Below are 17,509 nucleotides of genomic sequence, written 5' to 3'. Positions count from 1 at the left end.
CTCATTTCTTCTCATTCCCGCTATGCTACATACAAGCATCTGGCCCAATACCTCTAATATGTCATCTTCCTCTAAGAACAGGCTTCCAGAGGGCAAAGGGTTCCCATCTTCCTCTCTCATAGCCCCAGTGCCCAGGAGGCTGCCTGAGCACAGTGGGCAGACAACAGGGAGGAAGGGTGCCCCCTGACCTGGTGACAGAGAGAGGGGTCCCCTCCTCGCAGCTCAGATCCAGGCTGTCAGTACTCAAGTCCAGCTGAGGCTTCGCCTGGGGCTCCCGGCTCTTCAAGGCGTCAGTTGCCACCTGGAACTTGCCCAGGTCCCGAAGCTGCTGATCGGCATGGGCAACCTGGGAACAGGGGCGGGGAGAGAGTGAAGGCAGGCCTCAGCAGGGTGGCTGCAGAGAGCAAGGCACCGGAGGCCAGTGTGCGGGCGTAGCCAGAGCCTCACCTGTGCCTCCAGGCTGCGCACCTGGGCCGTGAGGTGGCGGCAGGCCTGCTCGGCCTCCTTGGTCTTCAGCCCGGCCTGCTGCAGCTCCCGGCCCAGCCGATCTGCTTCTGCCCGCAGCTCCTTGTTCTCCGTCTGCAGCTGCTCCAGGCCCCGCAGCTGCTCCTGCAGCTCTTGGTTCTGCTGCTTCTTGGCATCATAATGAGTCTTGGCCTTCTCCATCTGGGTGCGTGGAAGGGCGAGTGGGTGGTGGGGTCGGAGAAGTGGGGGGCACAGGGGCCGGGGCTGGGGCCGGGCTCCTCACCTGTAACTTGTAGTGCTCAGCCGCCTGCTCCTTCTGGCTCAGCTGGGCCTGCAGCTCGCTCAGCTGGGCCTGGAGGCGCTGGACCTCCTGCAGGCTCTCACCACCCTGGGCCTGGAAAGAGGAAAGGAGCTGATGGCCGCTGGTCTCTCTCTGCCTCACCCAAATCCACCGACCCCTAGCCTCCTGGGCTCCACGGTGTTTACAGATCCCTGCATGTCCTCTGAGGACACACAACAGGCCTTTGGGCCCCTCCTAGCTGCAGCCTAAGCACCACACACCCCTCCGAGTCCAGATGCTATAGGAGCTTTTCCTATCCAGACAGTGCCCTTTCTGGAAGAGTTCTGGCAGTCTGCCTTTGCCTTGACACCAGGCACAAGCTACCTCACCCTCCCTCCGTGAGGACAGTCTCCCAGGAGGAAAGGCACTGACCCCCAAGAACACCAGGGGTCTAGGCACAGCCTGTGTGCTGAGGACACAAGAACTCGTTTCTCCTCAAAACCACTCTGGGAACTAACTTTAGCTCCACTTCACAGATGAAGAAACTGAGTTCAGAGACTGAAAGCACACTGGTCATGGGGATTAAACAGCAGAGTAAGATTGGAGCCTCTGCCCACCTGACTCCGAAGCCGGTGGGCTCATTAATGCTGCGGGCACCGCCTCCCAGACAGACCACAGACTCCTTGGGCACAGGATCTGTCCTTGGCGGCTTCTCTGTCCACCCACGATCTGCGCCAGCAAGTGCTAAGTCTGTAGCAGGCACTGGCCAGGGCCAACCAGCCTTACCTCCTCACCACCCCCAGCACCAGGAAGGGCCCCGAGAGGAGTGTACTCCGCCTGTTTGTCAGCATGACCGTGACATGGTGTGGAAACACAGGGCAGTGAGCTGGGCAAACAGCTCTGAGTTCCACCCACTCCTGTGACCCTCCTGGGGCCACTGGGAACAAGTTCCTTTGCCCTTAACTAAAAGCTGTGAAGCCTGGAGTTGCAAAAAAGCAAATATTAAACCAAAGAAGGTGATACCACGGAAAGCATTAAGAACACTCAGCTGCACTGTAGTACTAAATATCACTAACACTCATTCCCTGAGATTAAACAGCACAACCCAACTGAAGCCTCTGCAGTGCTGTAGATGTTCTGATCTGTCCTGTCCAGTATGGTAGCCACTAGCCACACATGGCTACTGAGCTATGGAAACGTGGCTAGCGTGACTGAGAAACTGAATTTTTTATTTAAATAACCACACATGGCTAGTGGCTACTGCAGCAGACAGTGAAGGTCTGCAGGTTGCAAGCCACTCTGGTCTCTCAGGAGCTCGCAGACACACAGGCAGGGCTCCTGAGGCTGCCAGGTCCCAGGGTGGCCCAGCCAGGGCTCAGCGCTTCCCTCCTTGCTCCCTTGAGCCGATGAGGGCAGGCCTATCCCCTGCTGTCCCACCTTCAGCTTCTGCTGCTGTGCCTTGCTGGCTTGCTCATGGTCAGCTAGCTTCTTGCTCAGTTCTTCCACCTGGGGCAGGGAGGCAAGAGGAGAGAGACTCAGGGGGCCTTCTGCTGAAGGTCCAGACAAATTATGGGGTTTCCCCAGGCCAGTCCCCAGTGTCCCCATATGAAACTCAGGGCCGCCCTGGCTGGTGGGCAGGACCTGAGTGACGTGACCCAATGCAAGTGCTGTCAGAGCCACCTGCCCACGCTTGCCTCCAGCCCCTGCTTCAGAGACAGACGCAGCGGGGCCACTCGGGAGCTGACACCCCACCACGACTTACCGCCGCCATTCCCAGCCCCAACCGTCCCACGGCGGGACAGGAATAGGGGACCCCATCTATAACGCCAGCAGACACACTCAATGACTACCCCACCCCCTCGCCCCGCAAGAAACTGCCAGAGCAAAATCCCAACTGCTCGGACCTCTCCTCGACATGCACAGGCCATTAGGGCTGGCGCTAGTGGTGTGGTGGCTGTGATTAGCACCAGGGTCAGGCAGCTGGAAGACGAGAGCAGGGTAGCACACGTATTCCACGCCCACCCCACCCCCACAGAGAGGGAGGGCTCAGGGAGGAAGGGGACGAGAGGGCGCATGGCAGCCACAGACGCTCCTGGCTCCCCCGGGCTTTCTGGGAGCTCAAGCATGATCAGTGAAGGCAAAAGGCGGGAGCTCCATTGCTAACTGTTTGCTCTTCCGTCTGACCTTCCCCATCATCTCAGGCTCCCTGGAGGAGGGGACGAGAGGAGAGGAGGGCCCAGCTCCTCAGCAGGCCCCAGATGATGGGGTAGGAAAGGGGGTAGAGGAAGGGGGCGCCCACTAAATGCCAGTTTGATAGCTTTGATGTCTAGGGAAGCACCCTGGTAAGGGCGAGGCAGTCAGACCTCTCCTCCTCTCAACCTTGGCCTTCCTGCTCCCAGACATCTCTATCTTATGCTGGAGGTTAAAAACCCCAGAGGGTGATGGGCAACCGTCCTGAGCTCAAGGCCCTGGTACTCTGTGAGGGCCGCCTGGCACATCACCTTTCTGGCTTCCGCAGGAAAGAAGGGAGCTGTGCTACACCAGGCCTGTGGCCAAACTGTAAGTCCCGACAGCTGAGTACCCAAACTGGGAGCAGGACTTAGAGGTCTGGGAGTCCCGAGGGCAGGCTGTCTCTGGACCTGGTACAGGAAAGACGAAGCCTCCCTACCCCTCATCCCTGACAGACGATGAGAGTACAGACGGGTGGAGAGGCCGACCTGGGATGGGTGGGGCGGGGCCTGAGAGGGCCCAGCACACCGCACTCCGGGACGGCCTGGGTTCCACGGCGTGACCCTGCCCCTTCACAAACAGTTCACAACAGGAGCCCACGGAGGCAAGCTGCAGCCGGGGTCATGCACCGAGACCAGTCACCGCTTAAGCAGCCAGCATTTATCGAGGACCTCAGGTATTACCTGCTTAGTCTGCTCTCTCTGAAATAACTCTAGCTGCTCCACCTGCGCATGGGGGAGCAACGGAGACAGCATGAGATGGGGGCCCAAAAGGCACCCGCCCTGCTCCCAGGCTGACCGCACCGAGGCTCTGATCTGCCCCCAAGGAACTAGATGTCTAGCAGCCTCTTTAAATACCATCTTGGCTCATTGGAGGCCCTGGTGGCTCTTGGGGCCTCCACTGTAAGTGTGCCTCCTCATGACAAGAGTGCCTCAAGGGGCTGGCTGATGGCTCTCACAGCCTGCCTCACCAGAGACAGAGCCTTCGGGGAAGGGGAGGCTACTGAGAGTTTCTGTAGGCCAGCAGGGGCCACAGACACCCTGTACTAGCAGCCACCTCTCCTCCTGCCACCCAGACACTCTGGCATCACACGGGGATCAGAGGCCGGGGAATGTAGAGGGACAAGGTCTCCGCCTCTCAGGTCTGCTCTCCAGGGGTATGGCTGAGCCAGGGCCTCACCTGGGCAGTGAGTTTCTGCCTCTCCTCCTGGAAACGCTGCCTCTCCTCCAGGACCTTGGCCTTGGCACCCTCGTACTTGGCAGTCATCACCTCCAGCTCCCGGGCAGTGCTCTGCGCTTCCCGCTGCATCTCAGTCAGACGGGTCTCAGCGTCAGCACGCACAGCTGCCAGCTCCTGGCTGTACTTCTCGCGGGCCTGGTCCAGCTCCACTTCCAGAAACTGCCGGCCGAGGCTGGCCCGCTCGCCCAGCCCGCGGTTCTCCTCTGCCAGCAGGCCGTGCGCCTTCTTCAGCATGCTCAGCTGCTCCACGTAGCTGGCCTTCTCCGCTCGCAGCTGCTGAGCCACGCGCTCCTGCTCTGCCACCTTCTGCCGCAGAGGCAGCAGCTCCCCAAGCTCGCGCTGGGCCCGCAGCAACTCTGCCCGCAACCCGCCAGCCGCCTGCTTGCTCTGCTCCAGCTCCTCCCTGTGGCGCTTCTCGGCAGCAGCCTGCTCAGCCTGCAGCTGCTGGCATAGGTGCTTGACAGGCAGCAGCTCGCTCACCAGGGCCTGTGTGCTGGTGTGCTCCAGCTGCAGGGCCGAGAGGGCCTGCTCCTTCTGGAAGAACTTTTCCTGCCAGGCCTTTAACTCTTGGCCCAGCTCCTCTGCTCGCTCCGCCTGTGAGGCCAGCTCCTGCCGCAGGCTCTCAGAAGCCACCCGCTGCTTCTCAGCCTCCTCCCGGAGGGTCTGGACCTCCTCGCGCAGCGCGGAGCTGCGTTCCGCGGCCCTAGCGCTGCTGCTGGCGGTCTCCGCCTGGAGCAGGCGCAGCCGCTCTTCCAGCTTCTGACTCTTCTCTGACTCGGCAACCACAAGCCGCTTCAGCTCCTTGCTCTCGCCCTCCTTCTCCAGCACCTGGCGGTTCAGGATGGACACCTCCTCCTCCAAGCTGCTGATGAGGCTGTTTTTCCTCTCGGCCTCCTGCTGACCCCGGGCCACCTGGGCCTTCCACTCGTCCTCAGCCTTGCCGTGCTCCTGGGCCTTGGCGCGGAGCGTGGCCAACTCCCTCTGGGTTGAGGCTAAGGCGTCCTGACTGCTCCCCAGCTCCTGGGCCTTTTGCTCTAACTGGCCCCGCAGAGTCTTCAGAGTACTGGCCTGCTCCGCGTGGGCGGTACGCTCAGATTCAAGGCTGTGCTCCAGGCTGGAGGCCTTCTCCTGGTACTCACGGGCCTGCTGTTCCAGCCGGCTCACCTCTGCCTGCAGAGCCTGCAGTTCAGAGCCTTCTGGCTCAGTCTTTCCAGTAGCCTTGGACTGGGTTCGCAATCCAGAAGCATCTTCTCGGCTGGCTGTCCCAAGAGACTGCGGGTGCCCCTCCTCTTTTTTGGCCAGCTGTTCTTTCAGTCGCTCCACGGTTTGCTGAAGCTCCTTCAGTGCTGCCCCTTGGGCTGCCTCCTGCCCACGAAGCTTGGCCAGTTCCTGGTCCATCCCCTCCTTTTCCCTTAGGGCCTGGGCCAGTGCCTCCTGCAGGGCAGCAAACTCCACACGCTGCTCATTGAGTGCATTCTGCAGCCGCATCTCCAGTTCTGCCTTGGCGGCCTTCTCCAGGGCAAGGTCAGCTTGGGCCCGGCCCCGCTCCTGGGTCAGCCGCGCCACCTCCCTCTCCTGTTGCCCACGCTCCTCCTGCTGCTGCCCCTGGCTCTCCATCAGTGCGGCCCGCAGCCTCTCCAGCTCACTACCCATCTGCTCAGCCTCGCGCTCCATAGCCTGCAGCGCGGCCTGCGTGCTGCAGAATGGGCGTCCCTGCTGCTCTTCCAGCCACTCCGACTCTCTATCTCCTGCCCTGGGCGGCTCCTTGAGCAGCTCCGGGGAGGCCGTCTCTGGCTGCTCACCTGCCTTGCGCACCAAGGCCTCCAGGCGGGCCACCTCCTTGCTGGTGGCCGCCATCTTCTCCTGCAGGGTGGCAAGGTCGGTGGCGAGCTGCTGGGCTCTGCCCTCCTTCTCTTGGACCTGCTGCAGGGCCCTGGCCAGGCTGGCGTGAAGCTGAGCCAGCTCATCCTGCTGCCGGCTGATCTGGAGCTCGCTGTGGGCCTCGATCCCCACCACCTTCTCCTTGGCCTCCTGCAGCTCCTGGCGGGCCTTCTCACATTCCTCCTTCAGGGTCATCAGCTGTTCCTGGAACATGGCGCCGTACTGCGCCTCCTCCTGCTGGCTGTCCTCATACCGCTCACGCCAGGTGGCCACCTCCTTGGCCAGCTGCTCACACTCACTCTCGGCCTCACGCTGGGAGGCTACAGCCTCGGCCAGCTCCTGCCGCAGGGCTTCTGTCTGGGCCTGATGGGCCTCCCCGAGCTGCTGTAACCGGGCCTCCAGCCCCTTACGCCCAGCTCTCTCTTCTTCCAGCTCCTTCTGCCCCTGCTCGTGCTGCTCCACTAGGCTCTGCGTCTCCGCCTCCAACCTGCAGATGCACCGCTGCTGCTCTGCCAGGGTGTCTGCAGTCCTGCGCTTCTCCTCTTCCAGGCTGCCTGTGGTGGCCTTCAGGGACTCCTCCAGGGCCTGGACCTGCTCCTGGAGCTGGGCCTTCTCCTGGGCCACGCTTTCCCACTTGGTTGCTTTCTGCTGCTCAGACCTCAACTGGGCCTTCAGCTCTGCTGCCTGGGCCTGTGCCTCACTCTGCCCCTGGCGGGCTGCCTCAACATGGGCACGGAGTTCCTCCACCTTCTGGCTCAGCTCCGCCTTCTCCTCCTGGGCCTGTGTCAGCGAGGTCTGGGCACCCTCCTGGGCTTCATGGGCGGTCTGCAGCTGCTCTTGAAGGACCTCCAACTTGGCAACCTTCTCCTTCTCCACAGCCCCCAGCTGCTGGAGGGCTGCATCTCTCTCCCGGAGAGCAGCCTCCCGCTCCTCAGCTGCAGCAGCCAGTTGCTGGGCCTGGTCTCGCCTCGTGACCTCCTTCTCCGTGGCAGCCTCTTCCAGCTGCCGCTCCTTGCGCTCCAGGTTGCTGCTCAGCTGCTCCACCTGCTGGCGGAGGCCCTGGGCAGCCTCTTCCTGCTGCCGGAGAGTCTGTGTGAGCTGCGCGTGCTCTGTTTGGGCCTGCTGCTTCAGGCCAGCCAGTTCCCCATCCCGCTGCTGCACAGCAGTGTTGAGGGTATCCAGCTCAGAGGTCAGTGTGGCCACCTGGGTGGACAGCCGGGCCACCTGAGCCTGAGAAGCCTGCTCCAGCTCCTCCTTGGCCTGGCTGAGGTTGGACAGGGAGCCTTGCAGCTCAGCAATCAGGCCGGCCAGCTGCTGCTTTTCTTCTTCGAAGTGGCTCCGCTCGGCGAGCAGCTTGGCTTCCCGCTGGCCCCGCTCGGTCTCCAGTGCTGCCACCCTGGCTTGAAGCTGGGTGTTGTCTGCGGCGAGAGTGGCTGCCTCTTGCTTGAGGGTTTCCAGCTGGTAAAAGAGACAAACGGGGATCAGCACAACTCCTCGGTGCCCTCTACCCCTCTGGGGATTGAGGACCACCAGGAACCTGAACATGGAGAGCACGGGTCAGCAGCCACCCCAGCCCACAGGTGTCACCGCTGCCCCTGAGTCCCTACCTGCAAGACATCGCCCAGCACCTCACCCTTCTCCTGGGGTGGGTTCTCCCGCAGCTGGGCCAAGTGTTCTTCCAGCTGTGAAAGCTTTCCCTGAAGGATTTCGTTCTTCTCTTCAAGGCATTTCTGGGAGTAAATGAGAGCCCCAGGTTAACAGAAATGAAACAGGCACCAGCTTGCCACACAAGCCCTCATGAGCATCAACAAAACATTATTATCCCATTACCTTGTTACCAAGATCCCCTCTGGCCCCGACCTAGGGGAAAACTAGCAGAAACCAATGGAGACCTGACTTACCAGCCCCAGTCCCAGGGCTGAATTAAGTTGGGTGACCTGCTCATTTCTTCTCCAAGGCTGAATTTACTTAAGATTTCCTCACTGTATACCCTTCCTTGGTCATGTCTTGGCTCTCAGAGTATCCAGACACTCAGCTTAAAAATATCGTGTCTGAACAGCAGCAGCCACAGCACCCCCTGGTCCCCTGCCCCTCTTCACCCCACTGTTCACTAAGCAACTACAATGGGCCAGGGCCTGTCTGAATCTACCCAACAGATAGGGAGGTAGCAACTACCATCCCTATTGTTTTTACAGAGTAAGAGCCCAAAGCTGACGAGTTAAGTGCCTTGTCCAGGGGCCACACGGTTACTAATACATGGCAGAGCTGTGTTCTTAACAGCAAAATAATCTCAGTAACTTCACTTCATACCAGACAATGTGTGTTCAGTGCTCTACCTGCATTATCTTACAACAGATGACAAGGCAGCTACTAATTCTTTTTTCCCATTTTAGAGAAAAGACGCTTAGAAAGAAGTCAAGTAACTTGTCCAAGAGCCACACCTGTAAACAGCAGAGATACGATATACAGGTGTACTGAACCGAAGCCCATTACAGCACACTAATTAAGCCTTGAAGAGCAGTCAGCATAATTCCCAAAGGTCCCATAGTGAAAAGTGAAGTCACTCAGTTGTGTCCCAACTCTTTGCGACCCCATGGACTATAGCCTACCAGGCTCCTCCGTCCATGGGATTTTCCAGGCAAGAATACTGGAGTGGGTTGCCATTTCCTTCTCCGGGAGATCTTCCCAACCCAGGGATTGAACCCAGGTCTCCTGCATTGGAGGCACACATTTTACCATCTGAGCCACCAGGGAAGTCCAAAGGTCCCATAGAGGTAAACGGCATTCAGCTTTGGGCACGTGGTCAAGACCGTGGCCCTGACTTCCCGAAGCAGAGGGCTACCTTGTCCTGCAGAGCTGTGCCGAGCTCCTTCTCCAGATGCGCCTGCTTCTCCCTCCACTCCTGAGTAGCCCTGCTGTGTTCTTCTGTCAGTTCATTGAGCGCCCCCTGGAGTTGCTGCAGGTGACTGGCAAACTCCCGCAGCTGAGACAGACAAAAGGGAACCCCCGTCACCCAGGGTCAAAACTGCCAGAACCACTGCTGTCTGCCTGCTGAACTCCAGGGTCTGGACAGCTCCTGTTATCCTTCCAGCCCTCCTCAAGCCAAATGCGACTACTCACATCTCTAACGCAGGACTACTAATCAAAATTTACAGCCACCAGCTGGTCCCTGGCAGTAGCCAATTAAGGAATGAGGACATTCTCCTCAACCCTCTGGGGGAACTGTCCAGACCAACTCAGCTGCACCTTCCAGGTGAGGACCAGAAACCCCAACTCTCACCTTAAAGGAAAGGTCCCCATTCTCCTCAGAAAGCTGGCTAATTCTGCGGTCCATCTGGCTCTTCTCTGTCTTCAGGTCCTGGCACTGCTTCAGAGCTTCGTGCAGCCGCACAGTGAGGCTGCGAGGGAGGGGGCAGTGAGGAAAGAGCGCATGGCCACTGCACCAGGCGCGAAGGGCAGCAGGAGAACCGTACCTCTCGTTCTTGCCACGCAGTTCCTCTAGCTCCCTGGGCTCCAGCGGACTGGCCGCCTGCTTCTCGTTGAGCTGAGCGAGGCGGTCAATGCGCTGCTGCAGCACGGCTATCTGCGCATCTGCCCGGAGGAGAGGAGAGGACTCAGCCCAAGACGAGGGGAAGAGCGAGGAGGGTGGGGAGAGGGGCCGCTGGTCCAGGGGAAGAAGGGGTGGGGGCACGGATAGCACCGGCTTCCAGGGGTCAGCCAGTGGGCCCAGGGATGAGCTCAGCTCCTGGGGCAGCAGGGGAGACAACACAGGAGGCAGAAGGGCCACACCTCAGACAAGCCCAGCACCTTCCTAGATGAAAATCCCAAATGCCGCCCATCCACACATGTCCGCCAGTGAGCCAGGTACCTACCCTTCTCGGTGAGGAGCTTGCGGTTCTCAGCCAACTCCAGCTCCAGCTCGTCTCGATTGCTTCTCTCATCTGCAAGCTGCTTCTTTAGCCGCCTCATCTGGAACTGTGGGGTCTGCAAGATGTCACCCATGGGGGAGGCTGGAGAACCTGAGAGGAAGCTGAGGAAGGAGATGGCCCAGATGCCACGGTCAGAGCCCAAGACTTGAGGGCGGAAGCAACCAACAGACGCGGTGGGGGGCAGGAGGGCGCAGCTCTGTGGGTGCGCGCGCGGGGTGAGGCCCAAATGCCTGGATTCTGCCTGCAGTGCTACCTCGTGCTTTATGACGTGACTTAGAGAAAGCTGCTCTTCTTTCTTCAAGTCTTAATTTCTCTATGCCTCCCCACCCACCACAGCTACAAAAGGAGGGCATTCTCTTTGCCTTTACAGAACTGCACTAAGGGACTTTAGCCTAGTCTTCAAGACAGCAAGAAATCCCATAAACAGGGACCAGTCTTTGACAAGCCTTCTGCCCAGGACAGATCCCAACCAAGTCCCCCACTGATCCTGACATAGGGGAGGACGTCACAGGTCTGTAAGATACTCCAAGGTCTCTGATGACTCAGGGGCTGGTCAAGAGTTTGGCCCCTTGGAGGCAGGGATCCGAGCGCTGGGTGTTGAGGGCCTCCCATCCTGGGAGAAGAGCCCCAGCACATACTTGTTCCCGCTGGAAGAGGCAACTTTCTGTAGCTCTAAGAAGTGAACCTCCCTCTTGGCCTGGTGGCTGGGTGGGGAGAGCTCTTCAGAGATGGTGCTGGAACGGGGGGAAGGGACAGGAGCTGGAGCGGAAGGAGCAGACAAGCCACAGAGAGATCAGTAAGAGGTGGACAGATTTGCATCTCTTTGCTATTTGAGAACTTGCCTTAGTGGGGATGAATCCAGACACTTATATGTCAGCTGCTGAGGAAGGCTGGGCGGAGCTTGAAGCCTGGGGTCTGGGTTATCCAGCAGTCAGTGCCCTAAGCCAAAGCACAGGGCTTCCCTGCCCAGACTCTGTATTCAGAGACCAGACCAAGTGCTCACACTTTTCCCCTCAAGCCGACCCTGAGTGGACTCCTCTCAGTCCCAGTGGCCTCTCAAGTCAGAGCCAGCAGCCTCCTCACTGAAACCCTCATTCTGAAATCGTGCACCGCCAGCATGACTTCGTTCTCAAAACCTCCTCCTCCCTTGGCTCTCACGGTGACCTTCACAAGGCCCCCCTGCCTCTAACACCCGGGCTCCCTCTCCCGCACCCGCTCCTTCCTCTCCCACCCGCCTGCCTGCCAAGCCCCCGAGTTCTGATGGGGCCTGCGTGCTCTGCCCGTAGTGCCCAAGGCCCCAGTGGCCATCCACCAACGTGCAAGCCCATAGCCTGGCCCAGAGCCCTCTCCTGCATTCTACACTCACATCTGCAACATCTCCACCTGAAGTTGCTCACGGGGAACCTGAACACAAGGAACACCAAATTCAGCGGCTGGGTGAACGTGCCGAGACCCACCACCAGACACCTGTCGTCGTTAGACGGCTCCTCCCAACAGGCAGCACTCTCACTCTACTGTACTTCCAGCAAGATGCCTGGCAGGTTCAATACCTCCCTGTTCTAGCACTTTTTCCTCATCATACATTCTGGTTTATGTATCTGCCTTCCCACCTAGAACACGAGCAATATGTAAGGAACAACAGTTTTCTAAAACTGTATACTTCCGGCTTGTAAGTCAAGAGTAATGACTGTTTAAACAATAAAAAATGAAACAACATGTATGCGTGGGTGGTGGGGTAAACCAGGAGATCTGACAGCAGACATGATCACTTACAAATGTCCTGCGAGGGGCGAGAAGGAGCTCTGTGGGAACTGGGATGAGGGCAACATGGCCAGAAGTCATGTGGCTCCATGTTCCACGTTTCCTAAGCACCTACACTGTGCCCTGTGTTGGGGTAAACCCCCAGAACTTCCTGACAACTCAGGATCCTAGCAGTCCCCAGCTCAGAAAAGACAGGATCATCAGACATGGCCCCTACTTACCTTTCTGCAAGAAGCTCTCCAAGTCTTTATTCAGGTTTAGCCCATCCTCATGGTCCAGCACAAATTTGAGAATGACGGCTAACTCAGCCTGGGCCACAGACAGAGAAAGAGCATCACTGAGGTGTTCGGGAGGCCTGCAGGGATGGAGGGCACCATCCTGGAGGTGCCCTAAGGGTCTGCTGGAACCCATCCCTGCCCTCAGAGCCCCATGGTCCAGTCCAGAATGTTTCACCAGAGACGTTCCACTCTATTTGTCCCCAGCCCCTCATTTCCCCCAAAGATGCACCCAGGGTCAGACAGAGGTTCAAACTGACTTCACTCCTGACCGTGAGATGAGAATAGGTAAGCAAAGCAACCCAGTTAGAAGGCTTTTACACACAACTCTGTTGGCCCCTCCCAGCTGGCCCTTACTGCTGTTCTCTGAGTGAAAACACCTTCGGGGCTCATGCAGGGCTTAACCACCAGCTCAGCTGTAAAATCTTGCCTTCGCTGTCTGAATTCCAAAGCTACAGAGTTGATCTGACTTCTCTGGCCATTTTCCTTATTTCTTTAGAATTTCTTTCTACCTGGCCTATGATCAGCTTAGAGCAGAGAAAACGTTTAAGGAAGGAAGGAGCCACTTGTTCCTCCCACAGCATTACAACCCCAACCTGTGACAAGCCATGAGCTAAGTGAGTACGAAATGGGGTGAACTCAACGCTACTACCACTACGTGAAAGGCCACAGCTCTCCGGACACTGCCCTGCCAGTCACTGACATGACCCTCTCTGGCATCCCAGCTGCTGCTGCTCTGGGGAAAAAAAGCACAGCTGCTCATGCAGAAAGCAAAGACAACATCAGGACCCGCACAGCAGGTAGTTCCTTCTCTAATGAAGCAGATGCACCAACTCTGCTTCTCTTAGGGACCATGCAGAGGGCAGGAGAGGGGCAACCGCTCTGAGCTAGACTGTTACGATAGACAGAGACACCCTCACTGATCCGTCCTACTAGAGGAAAGGAGGGTGAAATGGAGTGACAGTGTGTAAAACACCCACTTAAATATACAGAAGCACATACACGAAGGAAAAATAATTTCTATGTATTATCCAAACACAGTTCAGGTACAGGTACAGTTAAACGTATGTACGTGAAAAGGGCCTTTTTGTCAGCAGTTACTGCTGAGAATGCGATTACTAGCAACTGTTATTTTCTTCTTTGTGCCTCTCGGTATTTTCCAGACTTTGTATAATGAATGGCTGTAACTACTATAACATAATTTTTAAAAACAATGCACGTTGTTTAGAGAAAAACAACTGGCATGGGGTGAAACATGGGCAAGCCTGCTAGGTGGGATGGAGGCACAGGGCTTACCTGAATCTTGTATTCAAACTGCTCCCAGTCCCTGAGGCTCCTGGAGCTCATGGAGGAGTGGTACAGCAGCAGCATGGCCACCTAGAAGCAACAGGAGCGGCCACTGAACAGGGCTGCCTCTCTGCTCAGTCCCCAACCCCTGCCCTGTTCTGGGGACTCCGAGCTCTCCCAGAATTCAGCAGCCCCAGGCCGCTGCCCTTAACTGTATCAGGAAACACTTTTTTCTTTTTTTAAAAAATTATTTAATTGGGGGCTAACTACTTTACAATACCGTGGTGGTTTTTGCCATACGCTGACATGAATCAGCCATGGGCATACATGTGTCACACGTCCTGAACACCCCTCCCACCTCTCTCCCCACCCCATCCCTCCTGATTGAGGAATCAGTGCTCACTGTGCAAAAAGCCAGGAGCCAGAATCCCTGCACTCATGGTACCCAGGGTATGACACCTAAGGCATCCTTCATATGCCAGCACCCAGAAACAGAAGGGGGACTGAATTGGACTGAGCTAAAAAGAAAAATACGATGACAGCCAGCTAAGGCCTGACCCTTGCCAGCTGTCCACAGAGGCCACAGTAATGGTCCAGTAAGTCTATTTGTCATTAGGATGGGCTAAAATCCTTGGCTGAATCAAGCCTCAGCTAGGTGGCTGCCTCGACCTACCACCAACCTCCACAAGGCTCAGAAATAAAGCACCCACCACTTCTGGGTTGAGAGCAGGCCCCTCCGCAGGCCCCTCTGGTGCCACCCTCTCACCCCCACCAGTTTCGTTTTCCACGGGTACCTTCGCTAGCTCCAGCTCTGAGCCCTCCATCACCTTCTGCACTGACACCAGGCATTCTGCAGAAGAGGGATGTTTTCGGTTTTCTGTAATGATAATAATATAGAAAACAAGGTGAATTTCCTGGGAACCATCCCTGAGATAATCAGAACACCTCTCAGTCACAGGAACAGAACAGCTGGTGGGACCAGGAGACGACACGCACATTTCCACCTGAAGTTAGTTCTATCCTGGGCTAGTCCAAGGACTACAGGGACAGTTCAAGGAGAAAACAGGCTGGGAATTCACAGCAGATCTGGGGCCTGACACAGCACTCACCCACCCACACACCAACTCCCCCTCAGTACCACAGAGGAGGAGCCCAGAGATTCCAGGTCACTGCCGAGTCTCCTTCCAACTGAGGGTGCAGAAGAAGCGTGCCTACAGCTGAGTCAGACCAGGGTTTGGGGGATACCTGCTTCTTATGCTGCAAGTGGGGCTGGGCTCAATTACTAATACCCTGCTTTAATCCATCATCACCTTTCTTATAAGCCTCTTGAGGTGGGGATGGCAGATAGCTCCTGAATCAAAGACGAGAACTCTGTGTCCATAGCTATATGGGGGAGGGGACTGACAAGCACTGTGCTAGAAGCTCTGAGTGCCTGTGTGCTCAGCTTTTCAGCTGCACCTGACTTTTTGACCCTATGGACTGTAGCCCACCAGGTTCTTCTGTACATGGGATTCTCTAGGCAAGAATACTGGAGTGGTTGCTATGCATTCCTCTGGGGGAATCTTCCCAATGCAGGGATCAAACCTGCATCTCTTATGTCTCACTGCACTGGCAGGGAGATTCTTTCAAGCTAGCACCACCTGGGAAGCCCACTGGAAGCTTTGCATGTGTCCTTATTTACTCTGCACGTCAATCTTAAGAGCAATTAATCATCTTCATTTTACAGACAGGGAACCCCTGTCTAGGAAGGTCACACAAACAGTAGAGTAGAAGGGCAAGACCTCAATCTTACCCTGCCTGTGCCCCTATACCCATCACTTAAGCAATTAATTTAGGGTTACCACGGGAAACTGTTCTCCCAGCAAGGGGAAGAAGGTAACATGGATCTTTCTGTCTCCTTGGAGTGGAAGGAATGGGAACCCAAGGTGATGAGTCCCCAAAATCAACCCCCTGCTCTCCCTGGATCTGAGACTCATACTCTGGGACTCGGGATACTCTCCTCCAACTGGTGCAGGCCAGACCCAGAGAAGGCACCCTGGCCATACTCATCTTGGTGGCACACAGTGGGTGGCCTCAAGCCTCTGCCCCTCCCGACACCTGAGACCTGGTTCTTCTGGCCACCCGAGCCCCAGGAAGCAGCTCCTTCCCAGCCAGAAAGAAAGGTGCTTACTCTGCAGAAAACTGCACACAAACTCCAGTCTCTCCTGCACCGGCCGCTGCAGGATTTGCTGCCCCTCATCAGTGCCAAGGCTAGAAAAAGAACAAGTGTTAGAACCAGAGTACTTGGCCAGCCTTCCCTCCTGGCTACTGCATTACCTGCCACCTTCCCATCCCTTCAGGATGGGTCTCTGTTGGATCTGATGGAGAACCAGGCCAGGCGCTGGAAGCAGGGGAGAAGACACCATTTACCCAGAAGGAACTGTGTGGTGGCTGAGAAGTGGGGACTTGAGGCCTGAGGCCCTCCTGGAAAAGACGGCACTCTGCCACCCCATTTGTGAATATGGAAAAGCTCTGTGGGAAGCGGGCTGAGAAGTGATGGAGGCAGCACAGATGGATGGGAAGTTGGGGTCAATAGTCCGGAATGGCTCAAGTGTAAAAGGTCAGGACGCCTGGGAACACGTGACAAGAGGACAAGTGCGTGAGGACTATGTACGCGGCTAGAGTTAAGAGAGGACTATGGAAACGGGAAATCAGATCCAAGAACTGAAAGAGCAGGTGGGAACAAGGCTCTGAAGTGGCATGGCAAAGGTCAACACTCACTAGGCTGAAGGCTGAGGTGGCCTCCGAGGGGCCAGGCCAAGGGACAATCACTCTTGATCTGTGACCTTCCTGGCGCTGGTTTAAGTGGAAATGTGAGTAAAGTGTGAAGAGCAAGGATGGCAGGGAGCAGCAGGGGGCGCTCTCATACAGGCCTGGCCCTAGCCCCTTTCGCTAAATGCAGTTTCATTTTCAGAAGTGACTACCCTCATTTAAAAGTTAGAAAGTCGACTTTTCTATCGAGGCTACAGCTGAAGATACTGATTAAAAGGCCTCCTGTTATTCAGATCCCACAGCTCCAGGTTTCAATCCACTTTCCAGAGGGCAGGGCAGACTTGAGAATCCCCCTGCAAAGCACAGAAGCATCCCAGCCAAGACTGGGAGTTACTCTGTCCAGCTCTGGAGTGATTACAAAGGCTTCTTCCAAGGGAAGCCCCACAAGCAGCACTCTGGGTACCTGGTCTGTGATTAGGGACACCTACAAATTCCTTCAGAGATGCTAATCTCCTCACAGACTCCTGAAAGAGCCATCCTCCCTACCCACCTAGGTGTATTCCATTTGATAAAAAAAAATAAACATGGTACTTCGGTTAAATGTTTGAGAAATACTGGGTTAAATCCAACTGAACATTTTCTAAAGAAGAAGGCATAACAGGCATTATTTCCTAAACATATCTGACCACAAAACACATTTTTTTCCCCACTGAGCCCCTGAGATAGTATAGTCACATGGAACATGCTTTGGAAAACACTGGTCCTGGGGAAACACAGCCCATCCTTTAAGAAGACAGCATTCAAGTCTCATCTCTGGCAGGAAGCCAAGCAGAACCACTGCTAGTCATGTCTCCCCCTCCTTCTCAGGCATTCCTACAACACTCCACGGACCCATGCACATCATTTATAAGTGACCACTCTGTGTGAGCTGAAAGATAGGAATACAGCAGGTGCTGAATACATATGGGCTGACTGACCAATGAGGAACGCTTTTAACTGGCATGAGCAGAGGTCAACATCAGTAAGGCAAGTATCAGGGCTTTAAGTTTTCTGGGAAAATGCCTCCATTGAACTTTGATTTGCAAGCCTCACAGATATCAAAGAGATGGGATAGCCTATTTGGTTCAGGCTATTCATACACAGAAAAATGGAGAAACTTGTCAGAGGGGTTGACTCTAATGAATTTTCCGAGAGAGAAAGCCAAGTGGCCAAGGAACAAGCATTTGTTCGATTCCCACAGATTCTATCTGCTGCCAACCCAGCCCTCCTTCATTGTCTTTCCCTGAGAACCAGGTGTCTGATTTCTGTTAGCAACAGTAGGAGCTGTTCACAAACGAATCAGCCAGAACACATTCACCAATAACATTTTCCCAAAGAAAGTTGGTCAGCATCACCCTGTATCTGCGGTGAAG

The 17,509-nt window shown here is 56.3% G+C and overlaps 1 protein-coding gene across 9 annotated transcripts in view; it reads right to left on the bottom strand.

Annotated features, from left to right (window-relative positions):
- The window catches only part of NUMA1 (nuclear mitotic apparatus protein 1), a 69,680-nt gene that overhangs the window by 5,250 nt on the left and 46,921 nt on the right, over window positions 1-17,509 (bottom strand). For 8 of the 9 annotated variants that reach the window (XM_013969704.2, XM_013969703.2, XM_013969705.2 and 5 more), the window contains 16 exons: window positions 15,517-15,596; window positions 14,141-14,223; window positions 13,356-13,436; window positions 12,006-12,093; window positions 10,662-10,782; window positions 9,967-10,124; window positions 9,568-9,685; window positions 9,375-9,492; window positions 8,937-9,077; window positions 7,702-7,824; window positions 4,154-7,552; window positions 3,658-3,699; window positions 2,183-2,251; window positions 749-859; window positions 448-666; window positions 189-346 (listed from right to left, as the gene is read on the bottom strand). In XM_013969704.2, coding sequence (XP_013825158.2) covers window positions 189-346; window positions 448-666; window positions 749-859; window positions 2,183-2,251; window positions 3,658-3,699; window positions 4,154-7,552; window positions 7,702-7,824; window positions 8,937-9,077; window positions 9,375-9,492; window positions 9,568-9,685; window positions 9,967-10,124; window positions 10,662-10,782; window positions 12,006-12,093; window positions 13,356-13,436; window positions 14,141-14,223; window positions 15,517-15,596 — 5,109 coding nt within the window. The remainder of the gene's footprint in view (window positions 1-188; window positions 347-447; window positions 667-748; window positions 860-2,182; window positions 2,252-3,657; window positions 3,700-4,153; window positions 7,553-7,701; window positions 7,825-8,936; window positions 9,078-9,374; window positions 9,493-9,567; window positions 9,686-9,966; window positions 10,125-10,661; window positions 10,783-12,005; window positions 12,094-13,355; window positions 13,437-14,140; window positions 14,224-15,516; window positions 15,597-17,509) is intronic. The other variant, XM_018059418.1, reaches the window with a different exon arrangement.

This window comes from Capra hircus, chromosome 15 (assembly GCF_001704415.2).
Source record: "Capra hircus breed San Clemente chromosome 15, ASM170441v1, whole genome shotgun sequence".
Lineage (NCBI taxonomy): Eukaryota > Metazoa > Chordata > Mammalia > Artiodactyla > Bovidae > Capra > Capra hircus.
This window is presented reverse-complemented; position numbering and strand designations above follow the sequence as displayed.